This window comes from Gavia stellata, chromosome 16 (assembly GCF_030936135.1).
Source record: "Gavia stellata isolate bGavSte3 chromosome 16, bGavSte3.hap2, whole genome shotgun sequence".
NCBI lineage: Eukaryota > Metazoa > Chordata > Aves > Gaviiformes > Gaviidae > Gavia > Gavia stellata.
The window spans coordinates 160,125-180,925 of NC_082609.1; the positions used below are offsets into that span (position 1 = coordinate 160,125).

The 20,801-nt window shown below is 41.3% G+C and overlaps 1 protein-coding gene across 1 annotated transcript in view; it reads right to left on the bottom strand.

Annotated features, from left to right (window-relative positions):
* KDM3B (lysine demethylase 3B) overlaps positions 1-20,023 on the bottom strand; it is a 65,075-nt gene extending 45,052 nt beyond the window's left edge. Inside the window, exon 1 of the mRNA XM_059825304.1 lies at positions 19,853-20,023. Coding sequence (XP_059681287.1) covers positions 19,853-20,023 — 171 coding nt within the window. The remainder of the gene's footprint in view (positions 1-19,852) is intronic.
* Positions 20,024-20,801: the final 778 nt, after the last annotated feature.

The following is a 20,801-nucleotide window of genomic DNA, read 5'->3' on the forward strand; positions in this document are numbered from 1 at the left end:
TAAGAAACACCTTAAGCTGGACAGTCAAAACAGAGTTTTGTAATATTTACAAGATCACTGGGGCAATAGGGCACTAGCCAGAGACAGACAGCTCTCTGCTTTACCAGTAATCCTTATTAAAGGTGGTATTAGAGACCATTCATACACTCCTCTTCCCCACTCCTCCCTCCAGACTCAAAAACTCAAACTCCAAGGGGAGAGGGAGAGAATAAGCAGCAACTCTCCTGATGAATTCTTGAACTCCATTACTGCTTAAGCTGCCCTGCAGAGAAAGAAGACTGGACCTTTCAAGACATCCTTCCTTCAATTCAACAAATTTCAGCAATATAGTGGAAATTGGACCGAACACCTTTTTGGTTTCAGTGGGCCTGTACCTTTCCTAATATTATATTTGTGCTACTTTGGCAGTAGAATGTGACATAAAGAGAGGACTATCATGTACGAATAACAAAATGGAATTATTTGTTTATATGTACAGTATTAGTGAGGTCATCATCTTGTTATGATTCTCTTATCATAAAGGTTATATGAAAAAAGGTTGTCAAAAAGAACTATTAGAATAATGCTGACTTTGAAATATATGCCTTTTTGCAAAATATTTAAGGATTTGATGAAAAGCAGGGGAGATTTTATAAGTAACTACACAAACAGGTCCTCTCACTAACACATCCCCTTAAACTAGTTGGCAAGGACCACTAAAGGCAGACAAATTCAAACAAGCAATAAAATGCAGCTTAGCACTCTGTCCCAAATAAATAAGGATACCTATTTCAGTCTGGAGAAGAGGAGACTGAGGGGAGACCTTCTCACTCTCTACAATTACCTGAAAGGGGGTTGCAGAGAGCTGGGTGTTGGTCTCTTCTCCCAAGTGACTAACAACAGGACAAGAGGAAACGGCCTCAAGTTGCACCAGGGGAGGTTTAGGCTGGATATTAGGAAAAATGTCTTTACTGAGACAGTGGTGAAACACTGGAATAAGTTGCCCAGGGCGGTGGAGGAGTCACCATCACCGGAGGTGTTCAAGAAACATGTGGACATGGCATTGCGGGACATGGTTTAATGGGCATGGTGGTGTTGGGTTGATGATTGGACTTGATGATCTTACAGGTTTTTTCCAACCTTAGTGATTCTGTGATTCTATTAAGTTTATTACCTCACACAAGACTTAAGCCAGTTTACCCTGCGACACACATAAAGAAAGACTATAAGAAAATTTCTTCCAGTCTTAACCTATGAGACACCTCACATTTCTATGAATCACTATAAATTGATGAGGTGGAACACCTGTACTTTTAGCTGCAAATTTAACACGTTAATCCCTGGTTAAAAAAAAAAGAAAAATACTACAAGAAATAGCCTGTGATGAACTTCAAGATGGGCATTCCACATTTAAGAGGTTCACTAAATATTCTGGCAAATACTGTGTACCCATTATATACAAACCAGTAGCAATGCCATCTGTAACATCCTAGCAGATGTCATAGCAGGACAACCTGCCACCAAAGGTCTTGGGAGTCAGGGGAGGTCCCCACTGACTTCAAGCTAGCCAACATTATTCCAATTTACAAGAAGTGCATGAGGGAAGACCCAGGGAACTATAGACCTGTTAGTCTAACCTCGGTACCTGGAAAAATTATGAAAAAATCACACAGGGTGCTATTGAAAGACATTTAAGGGACAATGCAATCATCAGGCAGTTAACATAGGTTCAGAAAGGTTCTTGTTTAACTAATCTAATCTCCTTCTATGACAAGACCACCTGCCTAGTGGATGAAGCGAAGGCGGTGGATGTAGTTCTTCTGGATTTTAGTAAGGCTTTAGATAGTGTCCCTCACAGCATCCTTCTAGACAAGTTGTCCAACTGTGAGTTGGACACAGTTGCGGGTAAAGAACTGGCTGGACAGCAGGGCTCAAAGGGTTGTAGTGAATGGGGATACATCTGGCTGGTAACCAGTCAACAGGGGTGTTCCTCAGGGCTCAGTGAGGAGCCTAGAGCCAGTGCTGTTCAATGTTTTTAATCAATGGTCTGGATGCAGGACTTGAATGCACCATTACCAAGTTGGCTGATGATACCAAACTGGCAGGTGCTGCTGACTCTCTCAAGGGACAAGCAGCCTTGCAGAGGCATCTAGATAGGTTGGAGTATTGGGCAATCATCAGTGGCATGAAACGTAACAACAACAAATGCCAGATTCTGCACCAGGGACGGAATAACACCTGACACAAGTACAAACTGGGAGAGGAGTGGCTGGAGAGCAGCCCTGCAGAAAGGGATCTGGGGGTGCTGGTTGGCAGCAGGCTCAATAAGAGCCAGCAGCGTGCCCTGGCAGCCAAGAGGGCAAACCGCATCCTGAGGGGCATCAAACACAGCATGGCCAGCCAGTCAAGAGAGGGGATTGTCCCGCTGTATTCAGTGTTGGTGTGGCCTCACCTTGAGTACTGTGTGCAGATGTGAAGGTCCTTGAATGTGTCCAGAGGAGGGCAACAAAGCTGGTGACAGGGCTGGAAGGCATGTCCTCTGAGGAGTGGCTGAGGACCCTCGGTTTGTCTAGTTTGCATAGGAGGAGGCTGAGGAGCAACCTCATTGCTCTCTGCAGCTTCCTGAGGAGGAGACGTGGAGAGGGAGGTGCTGATCTCTTCTCCCTGGGATCCAGGGACAGGATGCCTGGGAACGGCTCAAAGCTGTGCCAGGGGAGGTTCAGACTTGACATTAGGAAGCGTTTCTTTACCAAGAGGGTGGTCAAACACTGGAACAGGCTTCCTAGAGAGGTGGTCGATGCCCCTTGCCTGTCAGCGTTTAAGAGGCATTTGGACAATGCCCTTAACAACATGCTTTAACTTTTGGTCATCCCTGAAGTGTTCAGGCAGTTGGACTAGATGATTGTTGTAGGTCCTTCCAGCTGAACTATTCTATTCCATCCCATCACTTAACTAAGAAAGCAGACCTTATAGTTTTCCTTTCTAAAACTGCAGACCCACAAACTGGGTCAAAAGGAGAGAAAAGACTTACAACATTATCATATTTATATCATCTCTCTCCCCTGCAAAACCGAGAAGTCATGGCAAGCTTGTTTTACATGCTTTACGTTCAATATTGAGTTCTTCCATCTTTGTATAATCAACATAAGTAATGGAGTCCTGCCAAACTTTGACAACCGTTAAAAAAGATGTTACTAATTCTAAGCCAATACCCAACAGGGTATTTTCCTACACACAGATCCATGCAACACCACACATGATACTGTGAGTATTGTCAGTAGTTTCCAAAAGATCACACAGTAACAAAAAGGATGAAAGCCTCAATATAAACAGCTACGTTCTCAGTTTCTGTTTCCAGAATCAGCAATAGAAATCACTTTGTGTACTGGGTGTGCAAGGAGCAGAAGCTGACTTGCACAGCACACCAAGTGTTTGTGCATATACCACTTTGTATTACTACAGAAAATAACTACAGCATATTCATGAACTGATGCCCAATATGCTTAGATTCTATGAGAAAAACACTAAGGGAATCCTGAAAGAGATGCCTACAGCAAGGAAAGTAAGGACAGATGAGACAGACTTGAGAGTGAATAAACATATTTCCTTTAAATATCAAAAGTGGTAAACAGAAACATTCTACCTTTGTTGAAAAACCCAGAAGCCTTAAGCAAAGCGGCTGCATTATAACTGAGAATTTCCTGGGTTTTTTTTCTCATATTAATTTGAAAGTTGTGTAGTTCTGAGTCAAGAGGGAAACGTCTGTATGCTATAAATTACCTCTCAAATGTATCAACGGCCCTACAATTCATAGGGTCACATCTACCGACAGTATCTTCTGCTGACCCTCCTAATTCTGCTCACAATCAGTTTAGACAAGCCATTGAACAGCAATGGTGCTTTGTTAATACCAATGCTTTTGAACAGAGGTATTGATGACGGCAACTAGATATGCAATTAGTGCAGATACGTCTGTATCACAAAAAAAAATTATGCTGCTTCAACAAAAATGCACCTGCAGGATTCCCCAAGTTCTCCTACAGGAAAAAATGCCTTCCCTAAGCAATATCTAACTGCAAACAATAAAGATTTTCATGTTCTGGTGGTTTGTTTTTTTTTTTTTTAATCTATAAAACCAGGTTTTTTTTCCCACTACTAAAAACAGAGGGTGCATAAACACCTGTAATTCTCCCCCTCCCCCTTTTTTTTTTTGCTTGTCCCAGTAAAAAGTGACACTAGAAAACAGAGCTGTTGCTCTGCTTTATTTGATATACAAAGACATCCTGAAGCATTTTTTCCAGAAGACACATTCTTGTCTAGCTACTACCCTAACAGTCAGGCCTTAATACACTATAGAGAACTATAGTCAGGTTCAAATGGAATTTCCCCTAGAGTTTTCCAACATCAGTTCTACTATAAAAGCAGCAAGAATAGGAAGACCATGGTGCAGATAAGACAGATATATTGGTCTTTTTCATTACGTGACACACAGGCTCCAAACATGATTTATAATAGAAAAAATACTGTAGCTTATCGCATTAGAATTTGCACAATGGTCTAATGTAGATGCCATCCATGAAAAACATAAAATCTTTACATTTTAGGGTTTTATATATTATAAAAGGCAGAAGATGGCAAAAAATCCAAGTTCAAAAATATCCCTTAAAATGGTCTTAAATTTTACCTAGTTTTGAAAGGAAGGATGGTCCATCAGTTGCTAGAGAGTAGCCAGAGACCCAGGTTCAACTCCCTGCTTCATCAGAGGCTTCCTGCATGACCTTGGTCAAGCCATTTAGTCTCACTGGCTGAGTTTCCCCATCTGTAAATTGGAATAATAGTACTTATGCCCAGAAAGGAGGCACTGGTAGGAATCTGTTGCAGACTACCAAGTAAAACTAGGTAACAAGCTGGTCCGTGACCTCTTACTCATGATGTAGAAAGAACTACATTGTCAACGTGTGGGAGAGGAAAAAAGGGAAGGTAGATACTGAGATTTCAACTTGGGAGACGTATCTGAGATCTCATGCAGCCAGTACCACCATTAAATGACATTAAAAAATTAAACTACAGTAGTTTTCTACTAGTTTTCTAATGCAATCAAAGTATTATTTTGGAATCCCTTATGTGAGACAAAGATGATGTACACAGCAATGCTCAGAGAACTTTTAGCTTCCAACCCAGTAATCATGCTTCAAACTATTTCTTACAAGCAAAGGCAAAAAAATCTCATCTGAAATATATACACACACACACACGGTGTTCTACTGCAGCCAATTCCCAAAGCCAGGAAAATTAGGAAAAAAAAATAAGGAGAAAAATCCTCCTCCGAAATAATTTGTATTGAGCCAGACAAAAAGTAGATTTCATCATATAACCAAGAAACCACAGTTATTAGACACAACAATTACACTTAAGGACTGATACTGATTAAGACACTATATATTTAGTGAAGACACTAAATATATTACTAAAATCAGAAAATACACAGTTTTTATATTTCCTTAGCACTTTCCTATGCTGATAATGCATCATGATAATTAAGCAAAACAATCAAAAATGCTTTTGACAGGATCTAGGGCAGAAATAGTATTAGAACAGCAGGAGCTACAGAAATCATAACTCTACTAAAGCCATTACCTTATGGGGTAACAAGCTGCTAATAAATGGCCACAAATATTTATCATAAGTGTTTCTGTTTTGCAATTGAAGATGAGCATTGGTATCATGCAGGTCAACACTTAAGGTGCACAGTAATCTACAACAGTACTTAACAATTTCTAATAAAGATGAACATATTTATCAATCAATGGGTTCCAGGTAACAGTAACTTTTTTTTGCAAGACCTTAACAAAATACCTGCCTTAATGTACCTTTTTAAAAACCTGTCTTTCAGCAATTTCAACAGTTAAAGAGCCAGTTACAAAGAAGGACAAGGAATTAATCTGATTACTAGCCTCAGTGCAGTTCTGGCCAAAATAGAGAGGACAGCATGAAAATCAGTGACCCGGAAACATATTACCAATGATAAAGCTGGCAACAAGGATGACAGTACAGTCCTACCTCACTTTTTCTGGTACACTGATGACATCACAAAATAAATTTTTAGCACTGCCAGTCAGAAATTAGTAGCCTATTTCTTTGTTATAAGATGTTGGACATATAGTCAGAATAAAGCATTGTATCCTGAGAAGCAATGCATCCGGAGTATTCAACAGATGCAAGTGATTCACTTTCTTTGCAAAAAAAGCTGTTCATTTAAAAAAGGTTTGGTTTTTTTTTTTAATAAGCTTCAGTTGCATACAACACAAATAACAATTTTGCCTCACTTTACTATTGAAGCTTTCGCAAAAAAACATGAAAAAGTTTTGTTCATCCATTGCTACAAAAGAGCAGTAACTTTCCCTTATAAAAGTTACTTTAAAACATTCACGGGTAGATACAGATTAGATACTTAAAGTCCCTGTCATTCTCTGCTTGAAGAAAGACTACCAGGTCTTCAAGTACAGAAATACAGGTCTCACACTTTTAATTTAGTCTCTGGAACACTTTTGTATAACATTTCACACCAGGAAAAGATACCCTATATGCTGAGCACAAAAATCAACTGTTCTTTGATAAAATGGAAGCATTTGACTGAGGGTCTTCATAGGAATCTGTTCTAGTTCCAAAAATGGAAGTGTTTGAGAACAGTCATTGAACGTTGTAACTGACACCAGGATTGCAAAGTTTAGCAGAAAGATCACAGGCTGGAAAGCTCTGCAAGCACATTTGAAGACAAAATTCAGAATTATCTTGACAAACTTGAGAAACTGCCTCAGGTTAGAGCACAACGTCATCACAAAAATAAGTACAAGGTGCGAAACAAAGAAAGAAACTACCAGTGACAGGACAGGTACCAGTTTTATAGGAAAAAAAAAAAAAGGGAGCAGATTATAATGGATTGTGAGGTGGTATATGTTCAGCTATCTCATGTTGTTTCAAAAAAGCATAGACACACACATGAACAGGTGTATAGCACACAATACACCTGAAGTGACTGCCTCCCTACACAGCCTCACCAAGTCCTCTGCTAAAATACTTATGCCCAGTTTGGGTCAGAACAACAGGAGACAGCAGAAGAAAGCAAACAAGAACGATCAAAGGTCTAGCAAATGCAAACTTTGGAGTGGTTAAATTAGGTTGCTTTATCAAGAAAAAAGAAGACTAGAAGGGGAATTAATAACACGTTATTCATGAAAAGCCTGCCAAAAAGAGAACAATCCTATTTGATCTGTCCACTCTAGAGATGAGACAATATTGGGATTAAGATTCAACTAGAAATACTTGGATAAGAAAATTTTCTTGAATGACAGATTGCAAGAACAGAAGCAATGAAGACACTATGCAGGGACACTGTAAAGACCTCTACATAGAGGAAACGGAAAAAAAGAGGCTACAGAAACATGTCAGGAATGGCACTAGTAGAATTAATGATGGTTTGATGCAACAGGATGGAATGACAACAAAGATAGATGGGGAGGATGCATCATTATTATTCAAAGGTGATCACTTATACGAATAAGAGTAAAAAGTGACAGAACAGAATATGACATGGAGAATCAAATCAACATTGGACACCTTTCTGGAAAACTCTTTATACAAGGAAGTTGTTGGGGCCAATACAGCAATAATTAGTTTTATAGCCATTTCAAACAACTACTGAATCAAAATAGCTTCCTAGAATTTAAATCTCTCTTGTCTGGCATCATGATTATTACATTTGAAGTCTGAACAATGGTCTGACACCACAGTAATATATGGCAAACATACAGTAAAATTTAGATCTTGAAGTATCCAAATATAGCATATCTGAAAAATATGAGTTTGCTTACTCTGTTCACTTGACGCTGCAATGACAATAAAGTTTCCCTGGGTTTTTTTTTGTTTTTACTTTAGTTTAACAAAGGAGGAAAAAGAAACATTTCAAGATTAATAAGTAACAGAATTATAGGGGAAACTAGGAGCAACTGTAAAACAAGAACACCACAGTTAAATTCTGTAATTATCCTAAAACTCCAGACAGTTCCAGGCAAGACCTGGTTTAATAAGTTCTTTTAAAGAAGGGGGAAAAAAAACACACCACCAAAACCACCCCACAAACAAAAACAAAACACATCACAAAACATACTTCAGCAAAAATAGTAGAGAAAACCATTCCTGAAAATACTGGTCTTCCAGTGCCTCTTTACGTGGCTCAAAAAGGTATGTATTTAGATGAGTTAAGTAGGGAGGAAAGAAAGAATGACCAAGTGCCGAAACAAACAGAATCAACCTCAGCGCTCTGTGAGTATCCCATTTCTTTCAGTATTAGAGCATTTCCAGCTTGAGCATCACTACTGACCCTAATGCTGCATATGAAGGAAAATGCCAAGCAGTGTGCATATCACAGCTCAGAATCAGTGCTGGAAACCACAAAACGCAATGGAAGAAGTCTCATCTTCGGAAAGGCCCTACCCCATTCTGTACCAACTTCAGTTCACAGTCATTTTAGAGCACACTGCAACTGCCACACTCCTGTTGTAACAAAAACGAGCAACACTCAGACCCCTGTACAACCAGCCCTGTCGGTGCCTCTGTGATACAAAGACAGTCCACAACCTTAATTATCACTAGTATGAATGTGAGAGCAATCTAGTTTGGCCTCAATCCATGCTACCTCATCCTTATAACAAGACACTACTCAAAACTGATATACAATTTTGTTTACTACACAAGGTGAAGTACAAACAGATTTACACTGAGCCTGGAACTCCAAAGACTCCACTTAATACAATCCAAACGCAAAAGACAGATTGATGGTGGCCTCAGTATTTCTGCCCCCTCCTCATGAGATTTAGCCCCCATGCAAACTGAATCATTAGTCAAAGCAAAGTAGTTGTCCAAAATTCAGAATTTAAAAAGTCTTCAATAGTAGCATAGTGATTTATTCTCCTGATACACAGCAAGGAACAAATACATGCATTTATAATTCTGTATGCAAAGTATCTTTAAGATGTTACTTTCAAAACAGCACTTTGAGAAAATGCTGGTGATTCTTTGTAGTCAGTTTATATGTGTTTTAGAAATTTAGATGGGTAAAAACCCCTTAGATCAGCTTAGATGAAGATCAAATCACACTCTAGCAGCTTGCTCTTACTGAAACTGCCAGGACATTGCCTCGCCACTGTCACTACACAGTCCCATTGTTTCCCCTTGAACAAGCAACCCAGTCGACAACATGGCACGTATATTTAGGGAACATGTGGCCTAGAAACTAAGCACACACAAGTAACTGTTGATTTCCTGCAATCTTCCTCCATGCTGTTTGCTTAAGGGTCCAATGAAGCATCAGGCACAAGAGATAGGAAGGGCAATTACTTTTTTTTTTTTTTTATAGTAGCTAGCTACTATATTGACTTAAAAATAACATCAGACCACACTCTTCCACTGAAGTCTTCATCGACAAGTTTATTCTTACACATTAAGTGCAGGAACATAAAGTACTGGACTATTATCTCTCCCACATGCTGCACTGCTTTTTTCCACTTTATCCAGTAAGACTCACAACAGCTGTCAAGCAGCTGAACACTTCCAGATATGAGCTGATTTGGACAGTTCTGGTTTACGCCAAACAAGAAAATTATTGCACCAGGTATCTCTCTTGGATAACAAATGCTATCCAAGTCAAATTTGGGATCTAACAGTAATCTCGTAGCCCTGTGGCTACATGGTCAACATCAGTCTATCAAACCAACTGAATCAAAAACTGCAATGCCATGCACATTAGACACAGTACCACTTTATACAAGCTGTATCTCAAGCCAGTTATGTAACATCCCTTGCACTCTGAGATGAATCCAGTAATTGTGGTGTATTTTACACCAGGCAGAGCCAAATATGTTAATCACTATGCTTTGCTTTAAGAGAAACTTTATTTCAGAAAATGTTTGCATTCATACAGAAACTTCCTGCCATCGGAGACCTCCTTGCTGCGTAGCCAGAGACAGACTGCCTTTTGAAGCAGCACCAGCCCATTTTGTACACTAAGAACTCATTCACCACTCCTCAGGCCTATCCTTAAAAAGTGACACCTTTTTTACTTAATTTTTACTAAAATTAACAGTTCTGAATTTTCTCTGCTGTTAGTAACTTGAAATACTTAACCCACTGGAAAGTGTGAGTTTTATAGAATAAATTTGTTTTGGAAACACGTACATATTTTTGTCAAATACTGTGCTTTTTGTTGCTATTTCTTCTAAAACGCATCTTTACTTGATATCTCCCTGCATCCCAGTCAAAGTATCATAAAAATCAACTTCAGTGAAATAATAGCAAGACAATCTTTTTTGACTACTGTTTCTTTCTGCAGCTATTTGGATTGTAGAGATGATGATATCTTTTGTTTCACAAAACAAATCACCTAGAAATCCAAGTAGTCTGTTCCTAATCCCAAGTATTCCACACCCCAAGCATCAGCAAGAAAAGGATGAGGACCTCCAGTTCAGAACTCTGAAGGAAAAGCAATACCTTAAATTGCAGGTTTGATACCCAGAGTTTTTAAACTATTTAAAATTGGTACCTGTATAATTCCAAGTGGCAAATACAGCACCTGTATTTAAAAATAAGAAAGAAAGAACCTGATAACTATTAGTCTATTAAGACAAAACCAGTGGTTTGCCAAATATTAGAATAATATTCAGGTGAGGACTGGGGGAGTGGGCTGCAAAAAAAAAAAAGAATGGCAATAAATTGAAGGAGTTAAAAGTGAAAGAAATTTTTAACCACATACCTTACATATAATATGAAGGACTTTCTCTTACTGCACCTAACCTGAACTGGAGTATCCAAAGCGTTAAATGGCACGGCAGTGAAAATGGAGAAGGCTGGGATTTACAAAACTCTAAGGGGAATGGTAAAAGCAGGATGAAAATTATTAGGTTTAAAATGGCAAGTATTGGAGCAATAGAATTATTATTGCAACATAATTAATAATTTCACTGATAAAGCTGGCATAAAAAGTATCAAATTTCTTTAGCCACATTCCTGGCCTCAAGTCTAATGTACCTTATACAGACCAGAGAACAATCTGAGGAGCTTTTGGAAGTTCTTACTTACTATCACAGTCTCTGAAAATTTGCTATTCCAATTGCTAATTCTGGTTTGCCTCACTCTTTTTCCTTTGCTTTCCAAGTTTGGCATCTTCCTTGAAAAAATATTAATGATAAAGTAGTAGCACATCTCATTTTTGCTGAATTTTATAGATTAAATTGGATAAAGTAAAAAATTTATTTTAGGTTATTAGATGATAGACCACATGACTACAGTTAGAAGAAACCCAATATCAAAGAAAAGCTTTAACCCAGAGCTTAGTGCCACATTCTCAACAATCTGAAAATAAGAAACCAAAGCTGCTATTCTTAAGTAGAAAATTATGCTATTCTTTAGAAGAATGTGTAAAACTGTCAGCCTCTCTCCAGAATCACCCACCTCAATGTCATTTAGCGTACTAAGCAACTCTAACAAACGAAACTCACCTCTGAATACAGTTATTAATGTCAAAATGAACAAGGTGGACATCAACAAAACCATGGATTTTTGGAGGAAATTCAGAAAGCTGGCAAAAGGTCTGCTAAGCATGAAAAAATTGCAAAGAAAACTTGACTCTACAAGAAAATGTCCCCATCTTGCTTTGTGTTCTGGAAATGGAGCATCACCATCAAGGGTAGGTGAGATACTAAAAAGGGACTCCCAACAGCGAGTACTGGCAACAAGTCAGTCACTACTAAGCAGCACTACCTCAGAAGAGCATGATCAGTTAATCAATGATAACATGACAGAAGTAGTAAGATTTTATTCCAACTACCGATAAGCTTGCAATAAGAACAGTTTCAAAATAAAACATACTTAGAAACTACAGAAGAAAATAAATCTGCCACCGATTGAAAAGTTGGATGCCTTGAAATAGAGCATCTAATCAAAAGGAGGTAGCACAAATCATTAGATGCAGACACCAGCGGCTTCGCAGGGAAAGCACAAAGCATTGCGCAAGTAACTGGAGTCACAAGCACAGTCACCTCAGGACAATTTGGGACCAGTCTTGTTTAATATATTTATCGATGATCTGGATGAGGGGATTGAGTGCTCCCTCAGTAAGTTTGCAGACAACACCAAGTTGGGTGGGAGTGTTGATCTGCTCGAGGGTAGGAAGGCTCCTCACAGGGATCTGGACAGGCTGGATCGATGGGCCGAGGCCAACTGTATGAGGTTCAACAAGGCCAAGGGCCGAGTCCTGCACTTGGGTCACAACAACCCCATGCAACGCTACGGGCTTGGGGACGAGTGGCTGGAAAGCTGCCCAGCGGAAAAGGACCTGGGGGTGCTGGTCGACAGTGGCTGAATATGAGCCAGTGGTGTGCCCAGGTGGCCAAGAAGGCCAACAGCATCCTGGCCTGTATCAGAAACAGCGTGGCCAGCAGGCGTAGGGAAGGGATCGTGCCCCTGTACTCAGCACTGGTGAGGGCGCACCTTGAATATTGTGTTCAGGTTTGGGCCCCTCGCTACAAGGACACTGAGGTGCTGGAGCGTGTCCAGAGAAGGGCAGCAAACCTGGTGAGGGGTCTGGAGCACAAGTCTGATGAGGAGCAGCTGAGGGAACTGGGGTTGTTTAGTCTGCAGAAGAGGAGGCTGAGGGGAGACCTTCTCGCTCTCTACAACTACCTGAAAGGGGGTTGTGGTGAGGTGGGTGTTGGTCTCTTCTCCTAAGTGGCTAACAACAGGACAAGACGAAACGGCCTCAAGTTGCGCCAGGGGAGGTTTAGGCTGGATATTAGGAAAAATGTCTTTACTGAGACAGTGGTGAAACACTGAAAGAGGCTGCCCAGGGAAGCGGTGGAGTCACCATCACTGGAGGTGTTCAAGGAACGTGTGGACGAGGCATTGTGGGACATGGTTTAATGGGCATGGTGGTGTTGGTTGATGGTTGGACTTGATGATCCTACAGGTCTTTTCCAACCTTAGTGATTCTGTGAGGCAAAACTGAGTTTTGGTTTGGTTACGTAATCAGCAGTTGAAACTGGAAGCGTTAAGACTACTTAGAGAGCGCTCTAACACTATTGAGAGAAGTTACTCTATGAGCAGAAGTATTTTATGACCACATTAAAAAGCTGTTCAACAACCAAACGTGAACATGATACACAAACTTTCATTACACCGGCTAAGTCTTCTTGGAAAGGCATTTCCCCAAATGTTTCTATAAGAACATCACATGGCTATATAGAAATATTTTTTAAGTCACCAACAGCTTGGAAGTTGGTTAAAAAAGTGGGAGCTCTGTAAAAACATCAAGCACATGGTGGCAACACAGAGAAATCAAAATATGTGCATGGAAAATCCCTAGAAATGTGAACAATCACAAGACAGACCTCAAAGGAAAAAAAGAATGGTCAGTCTCATTAACAATCAAGGAATTCACTGAAGCACAGAACAAGATCAGCCAAAAGAAAACAGCTACTCAGCATGCACAACTTGCCCGAGGAATACGTATATACATACTACATGCAGAAGATTGTTTTCCTACAGAAAAGAAATGAATGCCTTGTACCTTAAGAAGTTAAAACTACAAAACAGATTTCTTGAAAGCAGTTGCTTGGTTAAAACACTGGCCTACCTTTTTCATCCAAAATGTTAAGGAAATGGACTGCCATCAAAGCAGAGAGATGTAACTTAGTAATAACTCAAGACAAAAACCCCAAACAACTTTGTCACAATCACTTGCATTTCAAGTAGAAGTTGTTCCATATCCACAAGTCCATGTGATTTCACCTCCTATGAAATAATCAGTCTTCCACTTGAAACCTGACAGAAAAAAGTATGCAACTGCTAGTATTCCACAGGAATCCCTGCATCAGGTAGTGCACTGCAGTCACACCCAGAAGCATAAACAAACAAACAAACGAAACCTTTCAAACTTCTAGTATCTCCACTGAAAATTGAGAAAACGTCTTAGTACGGGTATTACAGAAACCTGACTTTGTTACCATTTGAATGACAAAATGGACCCCCAGCTGCCAACCTGTAGTTCAAAAACCTTACCAGTTACAGTGCTAAACTACTGCCAGTACAAATGCATGATTCAGTCTTTTGTTTTTATTTAAAGTGTGACACATACAACCACCTTACAGAAAAACATACCAATAAATGTGTCAAGACAGGGACCTAAATTATCGTTATATGTACTAGTATTCAACCTGCTACTTTTTACTCTATTTGCACAGCTCTTCCCGAGTCTACCGCTTTCTGTAGCCATAACTAAAAATTCAGCTAAATGAAATGACTATATATTCACCAAACAGACCATAAAACATATGGTTTCGACTTTCCCAGCTTATGACATTTTATTTGGTAAAAAGCACGCCCTGTACATACTATGTCAACACTGTCCACCCAAGAAAATAAACAGCCAAAGGAAAAATATGCTATGTTTTGACAATGATGGGGAAAAATCTAAGGTCTTGCTAAAGTATATTTTATTTTTCTAGCCTTTTTTCCTTGTTTCTGTTGTTACACTTCAACACTACAAAACATTATTCAGAAAGGTCAAAACAAATAATTTTGATGAGATCTCTAAATCTCTTCTGTCTGTAACTGGAACATTCAACTTCTTGAAAGGCAAACAGTTTGACTTAAAAATGCAAATACTTACAAGGAGCTTCCTGCAGACAGACTTTGCCAGTACACAGTAACTTTCCAGCTTTCACTTGCAAAAGCTGGATATGAATACTCCTATGAATTTAACATGCAAGAACACTACAATTTTTCATATTGCTTATATCAGTATAAATAAAACTTGTAGATGCAATTACCACTAGATATAAAGAAGATGGGTTAAGTCTAGTACGAGATTCCTTCAATATACATTTTAAGCAGTAAGCTTATTGGAGCACCAATTTTCCAAAGTCAAATAATCATGGTTCACTAAGTCTGAACTAGGGAATCTGAAAGCTTTGATTCTGCTGCAACAAACACCGCCCAGAAGAAGGAAGAGACCAACCCTCCGAAGTCAATCCAATATTTACAAGTCAGTGAGCTCTACAGAACATCCGCTATCAAATGAGCAAAACCTTATTTTATAGCCCTTCACTGATGCAAATATATAGCAGTCATGCTGTGTATGATTTTACAGCTAAGCATCATTTCAGAAAACTCCCATGTGGCAGTCTATTGGTGGAAGGTTAACAATTTTGATTCCTTTCACAGCTATGTTGGGACATCCACATCTGACCAGTGCAGGACAGGATAGGGTGGACAACTAGGTGGACCTCTGACCTTGTCCAGTACAGCTCTTTTTTCATTGACACAAATGTAAAATACTCAGAATGCTGTATTGAAGGCAGCACTTCTCTGTCTTAGAAGCTTACCTTCTCAATCTAGAGCTTCCATATTTCTACCTAGATTTCCCCAAACATATTTATTTTGTGCAAGTCCAATAGGTTTAAAATGTATTGAAATTACTGCACACATGCAGATCAGCATAGCATGTGTTCAATAGTGTGACTCTTCTTAAAATACCTGAAACACTGCATAAACGCCACGTAGGCACAGTGACCATTAGAAGTGGGCATTTCCATAATCCCCAGGAATAAAGCAGTTCAACCAAAACTCGTGCACATGTACAGTAATTGCTACTAGGTGTAAAAGAATTATAACTAGTATCCCCAAATAAGGCAAAGGGGAGAAAAAAAAAAGACAGGAACTTGGAGTGTCTTGGTTAACAGAAACATGGAAGACAGGAGGGTGAGAAGGTACCCAGTGGACATGGAATCAGTGTTGTTTAAGGACAAGTCTGCAAAGGATTTAACCAAATGCGTACAGACTAATAAGCCTCTCTTGTACACTGCCACACAAATTTTGTTACTGTTACTTCTCCATAACCCATATTTTGGAGGAACAACCCTTCATCTCCCAGTCCCACTGCCAGCCCTGATAACATCACTGCCGAGATCAGTCCTACCAATTCTTTCCACAGACACCATCCGCCCCACCCCTTACTATTCGGTGAGCATGACACAGGGACACCAGAGATGGCACAAGACTGGGAAGGCTCATGAGCTCGAGTCTCCACCCTATCCCTCATGTATAACTTGATAACCACTTCAGATCTGCCAAGATCCTTTTGAGAATTTTGCAAGTCACACTGAGTTCCGCTACTGCAGTTACACTGCCAAAGAAGTCAAGACTTTTTTTTTTTTTAAAAAACAAATCATGTAAACTTATATTTACATAAGCTACAAATGCAGAGGTATTCCATCCCCCTCCTATCATCCCTGCTCCTTGCATTTCAGTAGTATAAATGGTTATAGAATCCCTCATGACCCTATTGAGCCCTGAGAAAAGTAATCAGTGGAGCCACAGAAGACATTGCTCACCGTATGAATGCAAATCTTTCAGTGTGGATGTCTATCTTTCACACATGGGAAGTCAGAAAGGCTATCAGAAAAAAAACAAACCTGTGGCATAACAAGCATTCATAGTACTTTGTAAGTAGGCCACCGATAAATTATCACAAAGTGGAGAAAATGTACATCCACTACTTTTGCAGTCAACTCTCCTTCAAGAACTGTATTTTACTTGCAAAGCAAGTAAAAATTTATTTGAAGAAATGTTCAACATCCTGTTTGTTCTTAAACATCTCTTTTACAAGAAGAAGCATTAAAGATATGCCTACTGGTCTTACGAACAGCCATCCAGCCCAGTACTCTGCCTTCAACAGCAGCAATAGGAGACATTACTTATGGAGTGACACAAAGCCTAGACCACTTTCTGTGGTCCATTCTCCTCATATACTCTTTACAATATGCAAAAGCACGCAAATGTCTTGCTGACAGGAAGAATGATCCAGGAATATGATCACCTCTGCAGGACAGAAGGAAATGAAGACGAGTACAGTGGCACAGACAGCAATCTGGATAGCCCAGACTCACACAACTCCAGCTTGTTGTGAACTTTCCCACCACTTCCATGGAATCCCAGTTTCAACTCTCTGTCTGAAAACTCCTCTTTCCATATCTATGGCAGTTTGAAAGCCTCTACAAACTCCCCATTCAGTCCCAATCAGAAAGAACTGAATTCCACAGCAGACATGTGCACAGCTGGCAAGAACCTCCCCACACGCTCTAACCCAAACAGACAGGATATGCACATTTTCCCACATTCTTCTCTACTGTCAAGATGACTTTCAAGCAGCATCCGAAAACTGCTTGAGAGCACATAAATCTAAATCCAGTCTTGTAGGGTTCCAGCACCCCTCATCTGCTACATACAGTCTCCAGACAGGAAGATACTCTTTTCCAGTGTGATCTAGTTAGAAAAACTAGTTGCAATACTCGGATATTTAAGGTTAATTCAAACAGTTCTGATACTTGTGAAGTAAATTAAGCTTATTCCACAATTCAGATAATTTCTAAATATCAACTTTATTCAATGAAATCCCTTATGAATATACTACATGTTTTCGTTAAGCTTTGTAATCTACATATCATGTAGATGTGAAAACGTCTTCAGAATACATTCAACTGTATGTGTAGATTACTGTAGAAAATAGATAAAAACTCAGACATAAAAAAAACTTGAGAGAGACATGACTTACTATGCATAAAGAGGGAAAAAAAACAACCCCAACCCTTTTTCTACCATAAGAAGCATACGTGGATTATTCCAAAACAGTCCTACTCCAAACACCTTGTGTCCTAGGCCTCCTAACTTCCACGGTATTTGTATAGCTTGTCTATGCATTAAAACAGTCATCTCACTTACGTGGAGCTTTTGTTTTCCACATAAGCAAAAGCAGTACTGTCACGCATACGACACATTGAGCTATTCTGCCATTAACATGTAGCTTGTCCTTTTACAATATCAGGACAATACTGAGCTAAAGCTTGACAGGTCTTTTATGATTCTGTCCTAATAGACATTTTGAGAAAAAGGGTAATATCTGTTTCTAGTCAGAAGAGGCAAAGCTGTTTTCTAATAGCAGCACAGTTTTTCCCTCGGGATTTCTTCTAGGTGCTCTGAAGATGGCACAACTAAGAATGACCATTATATATATTTTTTGTGGACTAACCATTATTAGATTATTCCACATTTTACCAAAGTAAGAATATTTAAGAGCTACTCTCTGTAACCAAATTTATACAGGGGAAAAAAAGCAAAACCTTTTCAGAGGCTTTGGAGAATATACTGTTTAGAGACAGCTACATCACTGAAACTGTGCTAAGAGAAAAGTTATTGATGAAAGGAACTGGGATGAGAACTGCAGTGCTGAACAAAGGTAATGAATTCACACTCAAAAAAAAAAAAATCCTATTCTTCCCATGCTGTCAAGCACAGAAGTTCGTTTTTACTTTGTTAGGGTAGTCTAACAGGTGTCACATGGTTGGACAGCAATGACTAACAAGGAAACAAGTGACTACCTTTTATTGGAGAGAAATCCATCAAAAAAAAAAAAAAAAGGAACACTCGACCAGTTCTTCCACCAAAATAGTAATAAGATCAGGCACACCAAAAATTCATTACATCATACTCATATTTGGGATGGATGATTCCATAATGCAAGAGTAGTGATGATACACATGTCAAATACAGTCTGCTACAAGAGTCGGTCTCCAGATCAGGTCTTAGTTAGCCCCAATACATTTCCATATTTCAGATGGAGTCTCAGACACTTGGGCCATTTTCCTTTTGAAGACCCCCTTTCTGCATGGGGTTTTTTTTCCCTCCTCCTTAAACAAATAATGGAGGAGCTAGAGTGCATCACCACAGCTCTCAACCGCAGACAGAGGGTGCCAGGCCACCTGGGTTTGCAAAGCGAGAACCAACATACTGCTTCCTACTGCCAGCTCTAGTTGCAGTTCTAAAACAAGGCCAAAGAAAGCAGCACCACTGCAGGAAGTCAAGGAAACTTCTCAAAGTTGGAACTCTGCAAAGAAGCCCAAAAAACTTATCGTAACAACAACAAATTTTTAGAAAGCTAATCATAAAGAGAACTAACAAAACTCCTCACGAACACAGAATCTCATTGCTCCTAACATGGGTCATTTTAACAGCCAAAGTTGTCAGAAGCATGCCCTCAGCTCTCCAAAGCGTGCTATCGCTTAGAGCGAATACTTGCAGAACTGACACGTGCAAGCTCACTGAGATATTCTAGAAATAAACCAGACAAATGCTAAACAGTGTTTAAACACATTACACGGAGCACAAATTCCTACAGCTGAAAACAAAACCTAAAACAGAATAAAATCAATAATCCCCACTCAAAATTATACCTTCAAACAAGGGGCATCGTTTAAGCTGATCAAGAATACTTAACGTCTTCTTAAAAAAAAAAAAACCAAACAAAAACACCAACAAAAAAACCCCAACAACACTTAGAAGTTACATACAGACGTATCAGCATCAGAAAGCAGAAACGTCCCAGACGTATTTGTCTCACACGTAAGTTACTTCCAACCATCGCACCGGAGGCTGCTGGACCCTCTCCGCCCCAACGAGACCCATGCCCCGGCAGCTCGCAGGGCCGTTCCGCCACCGCAGTCGCCGCAGGCCAGGCCCCCCACTCCTCGGCCCGCAGCGCGTCCCGGCAGGCCCAGCGGAGACAGCGCAGGTCGCCAGCACGGCGCTGCCACGACCCGCCCCGGGGGGGGCGGCGCCCCGCGGCCCCGGCGCCTCGCCCGCACCCCAACCCTGCCCGGCAGCGGCCCGCGCCGGCGGCGGCAGGCCGCGGCCCACGCGGGCGGCCCGACCCGCGGCGTCCCCACCCACGGCCCCCCGTCGCCCCAGCCCCCCGCCGCCGGGGCCTCACCGCCAGGTCCTGGGGCACGGCTCCGCTCATGGCCCGCACCGTGCCGCTCCGCCAGGCCCGGGAGGGCAGCGCAGGCCCCGGCTCCGGCCCCACCGCCTCGCTCTCGCCCGGCCCCGCCGCCAGCAGCAGCAGGAGCCGCTTCCCCACGGGGGAGGCCGCCGCGTCCGCCATCCCCGACGGGCAGAAGCCGCCGCCGCCGCCGGCCCGAGCCCACCGGTCGCCGCCGACGCCCCGAGACACCGATCAAGCGACTGCCCCGCGCTGGGCCTCCGAGCACCGCCCGCCCCGATCCCGGCATGCACCTCGCTCGCACCGTCTTCCCCCCCCCTCGCCCCACAATGCCCCGCGCCGCCCCGCCTCGCACTGTGCTCTGTGAGGCCGTGACGAGTGGGGGAGTGTGGCGCTGCCCTTGGGTCTCGACAGCGACGGGGCCCGGAGGACCGTGGCCCAGGGACAAGCCCCTGCGGCCTCCGGCCCGCGGCGGCCGCGGAGGGGAACTGGAGCAGTCGCGCAGCTGAGGGGCCGCCGGCGGGGCAGGGGAGCCGGTCGGCGGGGAGGAGCTGTAGCAGAAGGCCTTCCTGCGGCAGGGCCTTTCATTAACGCCAAGTTCAAAATCTGAAATTATAACAAAAGTGAAGGATTTCTTACCTATATTTCAAGGTAAATGCACATAAAAACCAGCACAATAACAGCTTGAGATGTGGGATGTGAGTTGTGGTTTTGAATGTTTCAGATTGGCATGAGTAAATGCTGTTGGCCCCAGAATAACAGCAGTGCATCACAGGTCTAGGTGCTTTGCTTTTCAGTGAGGCAGATTTTGAAAAGGCATTTATTTTGGGGGTGATTAAGATACAAAATCATTATGTTAATGGGATGTGGCTGTCATGGTTAGCTGATACATTCGAACAGTTCTCATGTAGAATAGTGCAATGCCCTAAACCTGTTCCTT